The sequence below is a fragment of the Penicillium bovifimosum genome (assembly GCF_028826915.1).
Source record: "Penicillium bovifimosum strain IBT 22155 chromosome Unknown utg000003l_segment0_segment0, whole genome shotgun sequence".
Taxonomy (NCBI): domain Eukaryota; kingdom Fungi; phylum Ascomycota; class Eurotiomycetes; order Eurotiales; family Aspergillaceae; genus Penicillium; species Penicillium bovifimosum.
In genome coordinates, this window is record NW_026622712.1 from 2,474,200 (window position 1) to 2,488,344 (window position 14,145).

At 49.4% G+C, this 14,145-nt stretch overlaps 7 protein-coding genes across 7 annotated transcripts; 3 read left to right on the forward strand and 4 right to left on the reverse strand.

Moving 5' to 3' along the window:
• Nucleotides 1–341: 341 nt before the first annotated feature.
• Nucleotides 342–1,014, forward strand: N7515_003978 (iron-sulfur cluster assembly protein CIA2; the record flags this gene model as incomplete). The annotated part of the gene is made up of 2 exons (XM_056664722.1): nucleotides 342–552; nucleotides 641–1,014. The coding sequence occupies 2 exons, from the start codon at nucleotides 342–344 to the stop codon at nucleotides 1,012–1,014; spliced, it is 585 nt and encodes a 194-aa protein (XP_056523779.1).
• Nucleotides 1,015–1,295: 281 nt separating this feature from the next.
• On the reverse strand, nucleotides 1,296–4,435 carry N7515_003979 (U5 snRNP component Snu114, putative; the record flags this gene model as incomplete). Its single annotated transcript, XM_056664723.1, has 4 exons — nucleotides 1,296–1,858; nucleotides 1,946–4,174; nucleotides 4,235–4,368; nucleotides 4,416–4,435. The coding sequence occupies 4 exons, from the start codon at nucleotides 4,433–4,435 to the stop codon at nucleotides 1,296–1,298; spliced, it is 2,946 nt and encodes a 981-aa protein (XP_056523780.1).
• A 261-nt stretch (nucleotides 4,436–4,696) lies between these two features.
• Nucleotides 4,697–6,136, forward strand: erg10B (acetyl-CoA C-acetyltransferase; the record flags this gene model as incomplete). The annotated part of the gene is made up of 5 exons (XM_056664724.1): nucleotides 4,697–4,764; nucleotides 4,832–4,881; nucleotides 4,938–5,013; nucleotides 5,068–5,560; nucleotides 5,621–6,136. The coding sequence occupies 5 exons, from the start codon at nucleotides 4,697–4,699 to the stop codon at nucleotides 6,134–6,136; spliced, it is 1,203 nt and encodes a 400-aa protein (XP_056523781.1).
• Nucleotides 6,137–6,852: 716 nt separating this feature from the next.
• On the reverse strand, nucleotides 6,853–8,369 carry N7515_003981 (putative ZIP family zinc transporter; the record flags this gene model as incomplete). Its single annotated transcript, XM_056664725.1, has 3 exons — nucleotides 6,853–8,009; nucleotides 8,091–8,273; nucleotides 8,324–8,369. The coding sequence occupies 3 exons, from the start codon at nucleotides 8,367–8,369 to the stop codon at nucleotides 6,853–6,855; spliced, it is 1,386 nt and encodes a 461-aa protein (XP_056523782.1).
• A 452-nt stretch (nucleotides 8,370–8,821) lies between these two features.
• On the reverse strand, nucleotides 8,822–10,464 carry N7515_003982 (Atg14 domain-containing protein; the record flags this gene model as incomplete). The annotated part of the gene is made up of 2 exons (XM_056664726.1): nucleotides 8,822–9,768; nucleotides 9,867–10,464. 2 exons carry the CDS (start codon nucleotides 10,462–10,464, stop codon nucleotides 8,822–8,824), a joined length of 1,545 nt encoding a protein of 514 aa, XP_056523783.1.
• Nucleotides 10,465–10,857: 393 nt separating this feature from the next.
• On the forward strand, nucleotides 10,858–11,542 carry N7515_003983 (uncharacterized protein; the record flags this gene model as incomplete). Its single annotated transcript, XM_056664727.1, has 4 exons — nucleotides 10,858–11,160; nucleotides 11,221–11,279; nucleotides 11,351–11,415; nucleotides 11,478–11,542. 4 exons carry the CDS (start codon nucleotides 10,858–10,860, stop codon nucleotides 11,540–11,542), a joined length of 492 nt encoding a protein of 163 aa, XP_056523784.1.
• Nucleotides 11,543–11,866: 324 nt separating this feature from the next.
• N7515_003984 (uncharacterized protein) lies at nucleotides 11,867–13,728 on the reverse strand (the record flags this gene model as incomplete). The annotated part of the gene is made up of 3 exons (XM_056664728.1): nucleotides 11,867–12,051; nucleotides 12,113–13,120; nucleotides 13,179–13,728. The coding sequence occupies 3 exons, from the start codon at nucleotides 13,726–13,728 to the stop codon at nucleotides 11,867–11,869; spliced, it is 1,743 nt and encodes a 580-aa protein (XP_056523785.1).
• Between the last annotated feature and the right edge of the window lie 417 nt (nucleotides 13,729–14,145).

Consider the following 14,145-nt stretch of genomic DNA (forward strand, 5'->3'; position numbering starts at 1 on the left):
AGAATAATTGGTAATCGTGATCTACATCCGTTCTATGTTAAACTTCTAACTATGTCTCACTAGTCACCTGTATTCCCTCCATGTTACAATACACAGTAGGTGAAACTCAATACTGGTTAGTATAGACAAATTCTGTAATCCTTTTCTTTTTCATTTCCTTTCACTTGTTTTGTCATTGATTTCAACCTTAACTACCGAGGGCTTCCGTACAGGGTAGTAGCACGTGAACATACGAGATAAAATAAAAAAAAACGTTATCGCGTCGGCAAGTTTTGCCCCTCTCCCCACCCTTACACTTTTGCAACACTCTACGCTCTACCTCTGGACATCTCCCGTTCACCATGGCGGAAATTCAAAATTCGAACCCCACGATCCTCAATGCCGCTGATCTCCCCACGCGGCTTCGACCCGCCGCCACTCGCAAGACTGAGTATGGTGGCATCTTCACATCGGCTCTGCCCCTCGCTCCGGTAGACTATGAGAGTGCTCTGTCATCGGATTCAGAGGATGACAATCTGTTGGAGGAGCCCATTGACGAACAAGAAATCTACGGTATGATCCCTGTCTCTGATATCTCGGGAGCTTCCTCCCCAGAGCCAACTCGGAGATCCAAGGTTAGCTCGTTTCACTAACTGATCAGACCTTATCTCATCGATTTCCGACCCGGAACACCCCATCTCGCTTGGTGAATTAGCTGTAGTATCTCTTCCAGATATTGAGATCAAGCCAACCCTCCCAGATGTCCCTGATTCGCCGTTGCAAACCGTCACGGTACTCATCACCCCCACAATCACCCACTGCAGTCTGGCAACCGTAATCGGTCTTGGAGTTCGCGTTCGCCTGGAACAGTCGCTCCCGTCTCGATTCAGAATGGACGTACGTATCAAGGAAGGTACACACAGCACCGGAGATGAAGTCAACAAGCAGCTTGCCGATAAGGAGCGGGTTGCCGCGGCCTTGGAGAATGGCGCGTTGATGGGGGTCATTGCCAAGATGATGGAGACCTGCCACTGATTTCCTCAGACTCCCTTTGTACATTAAGAGTTGAGTTTGATTCCAGCCTGACATTGGTGATTGAAAAAGATGGGGAGATCACACCGGCAAATGGACCAGGCTCTGCTGTGTAACGACCGCCTACGATGAATGACCCTCTGGATCCTGCATAATTTGCATTGGAATGAGTTATTAGAAGTACATACAGATCTTTGCTAGCACTTTATGAGATTGATGATACCGGATCAAAAGACTCCCCATAGCCCGTACTCCATTTTGAATTATAAAGAAAGGTTGAGCGATCATGAGTCGAGAACACCACTTTCTTTCAATCCCTTCCAAAGCTCAGGCTCCAAGAACTTGCTAACAGTGACATCCTCGGCCAGACCCTTACGTCTTCGTGTCTTCAAGACAAAGTCGCGAGCAGTGGCCATGGCAGGCGCCATCTCCAAAGGTTTGAGTTTGACATCACGGTCCAATGGATCACCAGGGACCACACTCCACTTATCAAACACAAGATTGACCATAGCTTGACCTTGCGTGTGAATTCGAAGATCGGTCTCAAAACCGAATGAGTCAATCACTGGGATCAAACCGCGCACTGAGTAAAGAGGGGTTCCTGCGATAGGCCCATCTGACAGGACATGTCCTCTTCGGCGCGACAAGACCGTGTAAACCGATGCCACGGCATCTGCAGGCCCAGTCATTGTGCAAGAATAGATTGGCTCCATGAGACGCGGGGATGCCATGAGGAAGGATGAGTATACTGCACGACGGGCCGTAGGAATGATTTGGCCTCCACCGCGGTAGATAGCTTGATCGGCCAGGGACACATCCGTGAGTCTGAACTTTGTGTTCCGGATCGCTAAACTTCAAGTCAGTGTCTCATCTATCGTTTGCGCCCGAGATCGTAGTATCATTGGCGCATGAGAGAAGGGAAGTCAAAACTTACGTTCTTCACAAAGAGGGCCTTCCCGTGTACCCCAGCTGAAGCCTTGAGTGATGGAATCTCTCACGGTGCCGAGAAGCTTCTTGTCCACTTGGGAGGGCAAGGTATCATCCTGGAGTATATTGGGACCCATTTCATCAGGCCCAAACGCCCAGATGCTTCGGGCTGCAAGCTTGTCCCAATCATAATTGTCCTCAAAGTATCGGGCAACCTTCCGAATAGGGTCCTTGATACTGACTTTGCCGCTTTCGATGTCCTCTGCAATCCCATCATCTAAAGGCTCCGCAATCATGGTGATCTTATTCTTCTTGTTCGGGGTGATGGAGTAACACATGATGGCTGAAGTCTCCACGACGGTCTCACAGAAGCGTGTGACGGGGTCGGAGACCTTGATCTCCATCTCCGAATACAGTCTCCGTAGGTCGTGGAGCACACAGTCCATGTAAAGCTCGCCGGTTCCCAAAACCACATGCTCGCCAGACTCTTCGACCTTGGTTGAGATGAGTGGGTAACTTTTGTTGATTTTTCGCAATCCATCCAACATCTTAGGAAGCTCCGAGGGATTGACGGGCTCAACAGCAACCTTGAACACTGACTCGGTCATGTGCCGAATCGGGCGGAAGACATATGCCTCCTCATCATCTTCGAGCTTCAATGGCACTAGCGTCGCGGTTTTGACAATGGAATTGTCTACGCCACCCAAAAGAACCCAGTTTCCGGCAGGGACGCCATCAGTCGGCACGTTGTAACGCGTTTCCGCAATCCACGTGTCGGATATGGTCGCGATGACCATGTCTTCCTCATCTTCTGGCGTGTAGCCTTCACCCAAAACACGAACCTGCTGACCGGGTCGTGCTGTGCCACTCATAATCCTACCGAAAGAATAGAAGCTTCCAGCATCGGTGCTGCTGAAGAGTTTGGTAACATGAATGACGAGAGGGCCGTCTTGATCACATGCGACCATTGAGGCCCCAACCTTGGTATCCACGGGGCCGGTGTAGTATCGCTCTAATGCCCTCTGGGCACCTTCCACCGGGGAGGGAACATGTTGAACAACCATGTCCACAAACCCACTCGCAGGGCCAAAGAATTGCTCGCAAACAAGATTGAGTAGTTCCTTGGCATCGGTCTTGAGTTGAGTAGGCTTCAGAGTGACGCCGACGCTGGCCAGAGTCTCGTTTAGATCCTCGGGGCTCTCGCTTAGGGTGTGGGAGTACAGCTTGTAGATCGGCTCCAAGATAAACTTAACAAATGACCGTTTCGCGTTCTCCTCTACTCCCTTGCGAGTGAACTTTCGGCTCTTAGGATTGTAGAAGATGTCTCCCCAAAGCCGCGCAGCAAATTCTGTTGAATCCAAGCTCGGGTAAGTGTCTGCGTACATCCGGGAAAATGACTGCAATGTAAAGCACCAATTCATGGAGCTTGATGCGAAGGCAACATTGCCCTTCTCGGGACTCAATCGTCGTCGTTCGCCTTGTCCTGGCAAAATGTTCTCGATGATTGTGTTGACCTCTTCAATCACATGCTTTAATTTGAAATAGGCGTCATTCGGGGGAAGTTTCAGCTCGAGTATGAGTCGATCCATCTTATTGACGACCAAAGTCAAGGGGAGGTCTTCCAATACTGCATGCTTGATGATTTGCTCAGTGTTTGCCTGAACACCCTCAACAACGTCGACGACTAGTACCACGCCATCAGCTAGGCGGATGGAGGCAGCCACTTCATCGACAAAGTTCACATGTCCAGGGGTATCAAGGATATTGATCAAGTGAGATTTTCCTTTCGTCCCCTGGAGAACGAGACTCATCGGTGCTGTCTTGATTGAGAGACCACGTTCTCTTTCCAAGAAATGTATATCAGTGTATCGAAGCTGTTCTTCTCTCTTCCGCCCTATGCGCTTGTCCAACCGCTCTGTCAGGTCGTGCGTCTGTTTGACCAGCATATCCATGAAGGCAGATTTTCCATGGTGTAGATGACCAACGATTGCGATATTTCTTATTTGTGCTGGGAAGTTCAAGAGATCCGACATGAATCCCCGAGAGAAATGTACGGGTGGAAGGTCAGACTCTGAGATCGCAAACTTCTTCTGCTGAACCGGGGCGATGATCGGCTCTGATAATGGCTGAGCATCTTCCTCCTGGACCATAGTTTCCACATCCTCTCCATAGACTTGCTGTGCGCTGGGGTAATATTGCTTGTCTTCATGCAAAATGACCGCATTGGAAGGTCCTTCTGGAGAAGAGATGCGAAATTAGCCAGATTTCAGACACTGGGTCAGACGCGTCAACATACCATCGATTTCCATCAATTGTTGATCATTGACTTCCTCTTCCTCATCATCAAAAGCCTCATCAAACTTGAAGGCTTGAGGCTGCACATCTTCCTGCTCCTCCTCTGATTCCGCATCGCCGATGTAGTTACCAAACCTAGGCGCAATTAGTAAGGACTTGAAGTACAGTATAGAGAAACATACTCATCATAAAGGTCATCCATAATGAATCGTACAGTGTGGTAAAGGAAAAAAGGAAAGACGTTCAGTAGCTCCAAATCGGTGCTGGCGTGTTGCCGGAGAAGTTGAGGATCTCAACTTTCACTTGGTCCGAGCTTTTCGGAGTACTCGTGCCTACACCGTACAGCTCCTCACTCCCCCAATTATTTACTTATAGATGCCCCTCCCTCTTTGATTCCTTTCTCTCTCTCTCATCTATCTTCCTATATACCCAACCTCTCCACAGTTCTCATATTTTCTTCAAGATGGCTTCTTCTCTTCCCCCCGTCTACATTGTCTCTACTGCCCGTACTCCCGTGGGCTCTTTTCTTGGGTGAGCATTCGCCCTTTTTTTCTCCTTATTCTTTCGAGTTACTCTAATCTGACAATATCTTTCATAGCTCTCTCTCCAGCTTGACTGCTCCCCAGCTTGGTGCTCATGCTATCAAGGGTACTTATCACCTTGACCCATACTACACATTTCAATGCTAAAGTTCAACTCTGCAGCGGCTGTCGACCGGGCTGAGGGTATCAATGCCTCCGATGTTGAGGAGGTTTTCTTCGGTAACGTCCTGTCCGCTGGGTAAGTTGCTTTCGTCAAGTCTGGCACCGCAATTGTGATTAATATGTTTTGCAGTGTCGGACAAAACCCTGCCAGACAATGCGCCATTGGTGCTGGCCTCACTGATTCCACTGTCTGCACCACCGTCAACAAGGTCTGCGCTTCTGGTCTGAAGGCCATTATCCTCGGTGCGCAAACTATCATGACTGGAAATGCCGATATCATTGTCGCCGGTGGAACCGAGTCCATGTCGAACACCCCTCACTACCTGCAGACCTCTCGCAGCGGCACCAAGTTTGGCCCCCAGACTCTGGTTGACGGTATCCAGAAAGATGGCTTGATGGATGCTTATGGCAAGCAGGATCTGATGGGTATTGCTGCCGAGGAGTGTGCTGAGGACCACGGCTTCAACCGGGCCCAACAGGATGACTATGCCATCCGCAGCTATGAGAAGGCTCAGGCTGCCCAGAAGGCTGGTGCTTTCGACTTCGAGATCGCTCCCATTGAGATTCCCGGCTTCCGTGGAAAGCCCGGTGTGACCGTTTCTCAGGATGATGAGCCCAAGAACGTGAGTACCTCGTGTTCTTTTCGCCTTTTGCAAGTTTGACTGACCTTCTCTCGTCTATAGCTCAACCCCGATAAGCTCCGCGCCATGAAGCCCGCATTCATTCCCGGCACTGGAACTGTGACCGCCCCTAACTCTTCTCCCCTGAACGACGGTGCCGCCGCCGTTGTCTTGGTTTCGGAGGCCAAAGTGAAGGAGCTGGGTCTCAAGCCCATTGCTAAGATCCTGGGCTGGGGTGACGCTGAGCAGAAGCCCAGCAAATTCACCACTGCTCCTGCTTTGGCTATTCCCAAGGCCCTCAAGCATGCCGGTGTGAGCCAAGAGTCCATCGACGCCTTTGAGATCAACGAGGCCTTCAGCGTGGTGGCTCTTGCCAACTTGAAGCTGCTCGGTCTGTCTGAGGAGAAGGTCAATATCCACGGTGGTGCGGTTGCCATTGGACACCCTCTCGGTGCCAGCGGTGCCCGTATTGTATCCACTTTAATTGGTGTCTTGAACGCAAAGAAGGGCAAGCTTGGCTGCGTTGGCATCTGCAACGGTGGCGGCGGTGCCAGCGCCCTGGTTATCGAATCCCTGTAAAGAGTATAAAGAGCGAACTCCCTTGATGACAAACGGAGATGTGAAACGACCCTCGATTTTTGCATGTGAATTATCAATTCCTTTTTGACTGGGAAGGTACTCGGGCTTCGCAGAGCAAAGCCAATTTTGCAGCGACGATTATTTGCAGTATCAGTACCATGTGTTTTCTGTATCTTCCTAGACTAGTTAATGAGATACCCTTGTGTCTTGAACATGCTTAACATTTGATTCCGAGTGAAGAGATCACTTGTTGATTGTGGGCTAGTCGTGCCTACATCCCAAGTAATCTCTCAGCGAGACTAGGGTCATATCTGACAAGATACATTGACCCTCCCATATCCGTAGACCACGCAACATCAGCGAAGGCGAGAAATTCGAGTTCTATGTCAAGAAGTTGGATGTCACTCCTTTTAATCGACTTCGACAGACCCGTTTCAAGATATGGCCAGGGCGACCTATCGTTGACGTGGTATCATTCTCACCCCTTAGGTTCCCCATGGAAAGACAGACGTGAAAGGGTAGCAAAAGAAAGAAGTAGATAATTGGATGGCTATTGGGAACTATTAGTCTCTTGGTCGCCAAGGATATAGGCTGTGTGTGACACAGACTAATTCGCTGTAAAAGATTTAAAAATGGAAGGTCGCTTGATTCGTCAATCTATCACATTATAACGGAGGTTACCGAGAGTAAGAGTCCAGAACGATCAATCCGCGCTTTCAAGCAAATGCTCCGACGAATGCCATTAAAAGGGCACCGCACGCCACGGACACACAAGCCTCAAAGCGTCGTCTGCCCTTGAGGGTATCGTAACTCGACTCACTCAAGAAGTCCTCGGCCAAAAGTTCCACCAGGCCTGCGAACAGCAGAAGGCCGCTGCTAATAGCATTGGTAATGCCAACCATGAGAAGTCCAGTTGCACTGGCAGGATCGTAGAGATTATGTAGAACTAAACCGATAGCTTGGCCAACGGGCGTCGTTGTTCCGTACGCAAGTGACATAAGCCACGGTTTCATGGAATCCGGAGCGAATAAATCCGGTATGAGGGATGCTATCCGAGATCCCAAAGCGAAGCCTTCGAATGTTTGATGGAAGCTGATTGCAATCAATAAAACAACAAAGGATGTGCCTGTCGCAACGCTGAGTGCCATGCCAATGAAGATGCTGTGGAACAGAATGCCAGCCTCCAAAAGGAGGCATTGCAGAAGCTGACGTTGGGGGTTCTGAACTGGTATACCTCCATCCGTCTGCTGCTGGCGACTTTCGCTTACACGTGCTCGATGTCGGGGAGCAGTGTGTGGCTGCATGGATTGGGCCTCTCCATTGATGAGTCGGTCGTCATCCATATAGTCATCCAACCCATCAAGATCATCGAGATCGTCAAGATCGTCCATCTTATCGGATGACGAGTTGTCCGGCAAGTCGACACGACCGGAATCATTTGATGGACCTGAAACCCTCGTCGCCCGCGACTTGGAGTTGTGCCGCATGCCATTCAGATTGATATTGTCTGAAACCTGTCGGGCCTCTAGTCTCGAGTAATCCGGATTTTCAGGTTCCCCAGAGCTTGTCAAGTCATGTCCAACCTCGCCAATGAGTTTGTCGTACTCGCTTCCGTGAACATGCTTTGCGCCTTTCATCGCAAAGAACATTTCCACGATGACAACCGCAAAGACCGATATCATCGCAACGAAGCCGGCCATAGCACGGTAAGATTTACTCCAGAATCGAGGGAGGCATGGATCTGTCAGTGAGATGAATGCTGTAGGGAGCAGATGTACGAATGCCGTCGCTATCAATACACCGGTACCAAAATGTCTTGATATGAATAAGAATCGACGGGGGATCGGAAGACCGGGGAAACGGCGCGCTAGGACTGGAAAAGAACATGCTGTCGTAATTCCAACGTTAGTAATTGCCAACTTGAGCTAACTATCCAAGAGAAGCCAGCGCATACCGAATGTACTCAGCGCGAGGATGAGGAACAATGCCATGACATGCAGTGGGGTATTGTAGGCTCCCCGATCCTTGGAGCCGCATGCCGGTGTATCGTCCGACTTCTCATCTCGCCGCAGGAGTTCGGCTTTCAAGACAGCAATAGGCACATCTGAGATGGCCGATAGGGCTCGCTTCAAGTTTGCTTGGAAACAGTTTTAGTCAAGACCAATTGCAATGAGAGGGCCTGTCTACCTGAGGGCAAGTCATCTGCAAACTGCCAATCTTGGGCATTCTGCATTTTGGTAGGATGTCGAAATTTATTGGAGCTGTAGCCACATCTGCAGTTAGATGCGGAAGGGAATGTCCGATCGGAGGCCGGGTAGTGTCGAAGAGATGCAATTTGACTGCTTTCGACAGAGGTAGAGAGTATAGGGGAGGGCAAATTGCAAAAGCTGCTAAATCGGCAAGTAAGCCGATCATACAAGCATCGGCATGGTATCAAATTTGAAAGGCCAGACTAGCAGAATGTTGTGTTGTCTTTGGAGACGCGATAAGGTGAAGACGATCTCCGGCCCGGGCGGGCCCCTTGTCTTAGTCACGACATCTACGAATGCACGTGGGCAATCTAAGGCCTCACATTTGTTGTGAACTTTCAGAGTTACAACATTCACGGATACGTAAAACGAGGAAGATGATCAATTGATATAAATGATATGTGGATGGAAAGGTCCTCGAGATGCCAACTCCAGTCTACCTGCTGCCCACCTTAGTCCAGCCTTTCGTACCTTTGGGTCGTGGTAAATCACCCTCGCCATGATTTCTTCCACCGGATTGTGTCCTTGAACTTGTTCTTCTGCTGTCTGAAGTCTCCGCTTTCGATCCAGATTGAGAATCCGACAGAATGAGTTGGGGGGTTTTTGACGCAGATGACTGGTTATGCTCCATGGCCGCCTCATCCCATTCTTTTTCTTCTAGCAATTCCCATTCCGCACTCGTCATTTCCCCAAGGAGATTGGACTTCAATCTGTCAACAACCTTGGTTGGGGTCGGGAGCTTCCACATTCGCATGAACTCGACTCCTTCCGATGCCCCCAGAAATGAATGTGCTGTGCCATGGGAATAATGACCCAACATGGGAAAAGAAGTTGTTCGCTGAATTGATGTTCTGGGCGAGTCCTTGGCGGTTTTGATGTGTGTTTGCGTGTCTCGACCTGCAAATGCCCGCATGAGAGTCGAGGGATGAGCTGGCGGAGCAACTAGCAATTGCCACAAGCTCTTTCCAATGTCGCACACCTCCTCCCAAGAGTCTGATGATAAATTGATCCCTTGTGTTCGACATAACCACGCAACATTCCATGCCAGAAGGGTAGCTCCTTCAAGAAAGAAGGCGTATGTTGCTGGATCTTCCTTCGCTAACCGGGGTAGCGATTTATCGATGAAAAGTGGTCGTGGGCGTGGTGTGTGGTTGCCTACATCTGCTGTCCTTGATGGAGCTGGACTGGAAGAAGGCTGATAATCAGCTCCATCGAGGTCGCGCGATCGATATGAAGCTGAAGGAGTGTAGATCGTAGGCGCAGGATAGTTCTTGTGGGGCAGGGTAATTTCGGCGGGAAGCCTCAAGGAAAGATAATGTGAGACGATGACGAGAAGATGAGCGATATTAGAAAAAGATGTCGATATCTGTTCTGGTGCAATGCCTATAGTGGTCCTATTAGTATGTATGTCATGAAACGAATGACTCAGTGGCAGCAAGGGTGTGACTCGCCATTCATATCCCTCAAGTCGACGATAGGACCACATCCAAGCACATATGTATCCCGCCCTTGACCCTTCTTTGTAGACTTCCGAAGCCCGTATAGATTGGCGACTTCTCGACAAAGGTAGATACGTGACTCGGCCGTTTTGCTATGGAGGGAATGCCAAACATGCTCCACCCGCTTGCTTGTATTCTGAACACCTGCCAGAATTCCGGTCTCCCGTTCTTCTAGTTCAAATTTGGCAGATTCAGCATCAGAGCACCTGCGTACTAGGGCCTCTTTTCGCTTAGCAATCTCGGCTTTCTTGGCTTGGACTTCTAGCCTCAGATTTTCAATTTGAAGGGAAAGCGATTCTCTCCTAGCCAGAGACTCTGCATGATGATTGCTTATCGTTTCAAGGACCCAGCGGGGCGAGCAAGTTTTGTTCACTTCGGATACTTCTTGGCCGTGCGAGGGAAGCGGAGCCAAAGAACTATTATAGGCAACGGCTGTTTCGATCTGCCTTCCTAGTCCTTCTTTCTCCAGAAGGATTTGAGTGTTCTCGATGCGTAGTTGGTATAGCTGGTTGCGGGCACATGTGGGACAGTGGAAAGGCAGGCGGGAATGAGGAGCACGTGAGCATATAGAACAGCTCATCGCAGAAAGTATTTCAGCTGTTCTGTAGAGGCGAAAGACGTATTTCCATGTTGCGGTCTAGGATGGTTGTGGAGGCTACATGGATCGCGGCCGAGAAGCATTTAGAGGCGAGAGGGAAGCATCAAAGAGACACAAATTCCACATGACTTAGAAAATAAATATGCTGTGTAGAGAATATGCAGGCCTAACGTGTCAAGTTGGCATCATACCCTCGGGCAATCTTAATAGAGTGTAGAGGGAAGAAGAGACGGCCCAGACGGGATGATGTGCACATGCACCTATCCACGTCACCTGATGCTTCCCTTATCGCAGAGTTAATCTTATCTTTGCCTGGGATATTTCGACATGGGAATCAAAACAAATACAACTTTAACCCTATTTGAATGATTCGTTATGCAGTCAACACCCAATAGGACCAGCAAAATACCTCGGCCTGGGACAATGTCACCCCGTGTCAGCCAGGGAAGCAAAAGCCCTCAAGGCAATGTGAGCTCCGAAGCAAGCAAAAGCCCCGAATCACCTATTGAAGCTCCTGCATCTGCCCGTATCCATGATGAGCTTCAGATTGTCTCTCAGCTGACACAGGGCCTGGAAAACTGTGATTGGGAGCAGCTCCAAGGGAAATACACCGATGCAATGGAGGAACACGGCCGAGTGGAAGAGAATCTTCGGGTTGAAACAGCGAAGCTTCTAGAGGTAAGCCCCATAAGCGCATTTTTCTCACAACTATGGATCTCTAAGTCAGGCTTATGGTAGGTTTTCATGGCTTGGTCTCAAACCACCGTTTCGCAAGATGAAAACAGGGCTTTGAAAAGGTTCGGCCGATCTAGCCTCAATCCAAGTTGACCGTGTCCGCATCAACAACCGATTAACTGATTTCCTGCAGGTTCAAGACCCAGATGCAGCACGTTCAACACTCTGAAGTTAACGTGGATAATAAGAAGAAACATTGTAAGCCCCCTCATGCTCCCTTAGCTTTATGAACTAGGGCCTCGTTGCTCATCTGTCCGAAGATGCGGAAGTAGTGAAGGCTTTCCAGAACGCGCTCGCCTTGCTCAATGAACAGCTGAAGGTTTGACCTTCTGATGGATACGACCTTTATGAACCAATTATGAAACCATGTTACGGGGCCCTTCTGCAGCGGGGCGGCATTATATCTTCAGGAACCGGAGAAGCTCGCAAAGATCCTGATACCGTGTAGTTCATTACTTTTAGGAGGCCTAAGAAGACATAATTCAATGTATTAGATATCAAAACAGACTGATCATGAAAGTTCCCGACCATAATGAACAAGATGTTGGAAGTAAACTTCAATCACGATCGTGGCGAAGTGAAAATGCTGGCCGGTTTCACTGCGGCTTCAACGAGAATAAGGCTGCGGTCTCGAATCACTACTGTACGCTCATTCCTGAGAACGTCCAGTCTGGGAAGTTCGACCTGTGATGTCTTGCCAGCTGGCATTGAAGCGTCTACCGGTATTGGCCAATAGGCCTTCCTCCTCCGCTTCCTCGGCATCCTCGTCAAGTTGGGCCTCGTCCAACTTAGGTGAGCGGAGAAGAGATGTGACGAAGATAATCAGATACAAGCCTGTGGTCTCGGTGTTAGATAATGATCGGTGACCGGTGTGCATCATGGGGTTTTATCTTACCCAAGAAGAAAAACTGTGCCCAAAAGAATACCACCCCAAAGAAAGGGTAGTTCAAGGTTACCCGATTCAAGAAAGTGCTCACAACACTGGGTGTGCAGACTTGTTGCGCAGAAGGATTCTTTGCCAACTCGGAGCAGGGTTTGATGAGCTCTTTGCTGTTCGAGCAATCTGGCTGCTCACCAGAAATTCCAGGGGCGCGATCACAGAATGTCTGTGGGCCAAAGGTAGCGTATTGGGGGGCAACTAACATCGAAATGGAATAGTTCAGCGCGAGAATAATCAGCATCAACATAGCAGTAGCTAGAAGGAGAGCCTGCGGAGATGTGTGGCCGCTTCTGATCTGGAAAATCCGAATCCATAAGAAACGGATTCCAACCACAGCGATCCCGACCACAGAACTACAGAAGAACAGCAACACGAGCACGGTGAATATGGCGTAGTCGATAGGGAAGAGCTTGGCGGATTGGACAAGTATCCAGTTGACTGGGTTGAAGATGTTGACATGTGCGAGGATGTAGCCACAGCGATGCTTGCAAATCGAATTCTTTGCTTTGTCAATTGCTGTCAAAAGCATGGAAACCCATATGAGGACAGCAATAACGACTAGTAGAATGCCTCCCAGGAGTTTGAAGGGACGGAGCACTGCCCCAATCTTGTGCCATGCCTTCATAAACCAAGCTCGACCTTCGCCGTGAGATTCTTCGGCTAGACGCTGGCGTCGAATCAATGTTCTCTCTTCTCGCACTAATGTATCGAGTTCCCGACGATCCTTCGAAGACAGAAGCTCTGGATCTCCGGCACATCGACCTTCGAGCTGCCGTTGGCGCTCTCGATTGGTCTCCAACTGTTGTGTAATGCTTGCTTGCAAGGTCGCACTGGAGATTGACGGCGCTGACTTGATCAAGCTGATTGGTAGAAGGGCCAGTCCCACAGATGTATACAAGACATAGAGGCAAATACCAATCGTCATCAACAATCCAAGACCAAAAGTGAGAGCATGCTCGCCATCTTCGTACGACTTGTCAGCCCTGCATCTTTGCCCAATGTCAAATCATTAGATACTCACGGTTTTCAGTCAATAAGCGCCTGAAGTAGTCTAAGTCCATGTCGCCCTTGCCTTGGGATACCGGGACAAAGAATCCGACGAGGAATAAGATCACAACAACCACAAGAAATAGAGAAGTGTATTTGAACGCAGCCCAAATCCGTTGGCCCACGGTTTGCTCGCCTGTGTCGGTCGCAACTTCATCATATTCCTCATACCAGAAATATGTGAAGGGGATGACTAGCAAACAAAGCACTGCATCCAAGGAGTAGAGAAGATAATAGATGACGGTTAAGGAGTAGGTGATCCTGTCCACCACATCCTGAGTCGCCCAGTCCTTCCGCTGGCCTAGCTTAGATGATGTGGTTGACGATACGAGAGCGACATCGACCGGCAGCAAGAGCACTGTTGCCAGAAGACTGGTGATTGAAATGATGCAGGTCAAGGTGACCGAAGCCGAACGGTCGCGTGGGGTCTGATAGACATAGATAAATATCGATGCCACTGCTAGCAGAAGAGCTAGCACCACTGCATACACCACCCAGATGAGGGAAGTCTGAAGAAGTGCCATATTGTAAGGTAGCCGTTCAAAATCTGCACATTGGCGATGTGGTCTGCATTGAAGATCCCCAGGAGATATACCAGAGAATGATGATATGGATGGAGACAGTAACAGCTACATAATTAATGGAAACGGTCTGCCCTTCCGAACCTGCCTTGTCGCCTGTGTCGTCATTCTTGATTCCACGCTAAACCAATTTTAGATATATGCAGGAAGGAGCGGTGAGATTTATCTGGCAGAATATGTCTGGCCGCTTCATTCTGCCACTCCCATCTCCGTTCTGTTTCCGCCCCCGAAGGAGCTACAAACTTGACTGCGACAGAATAGATCAAGCTTGATCTGAAGCTTGATCACTCCTTGCGTGGTTACGGAGACCGATACTTGCCATCTGCTTTGAATCTCTTTGTGCTCTCAAAGCTTCAGACT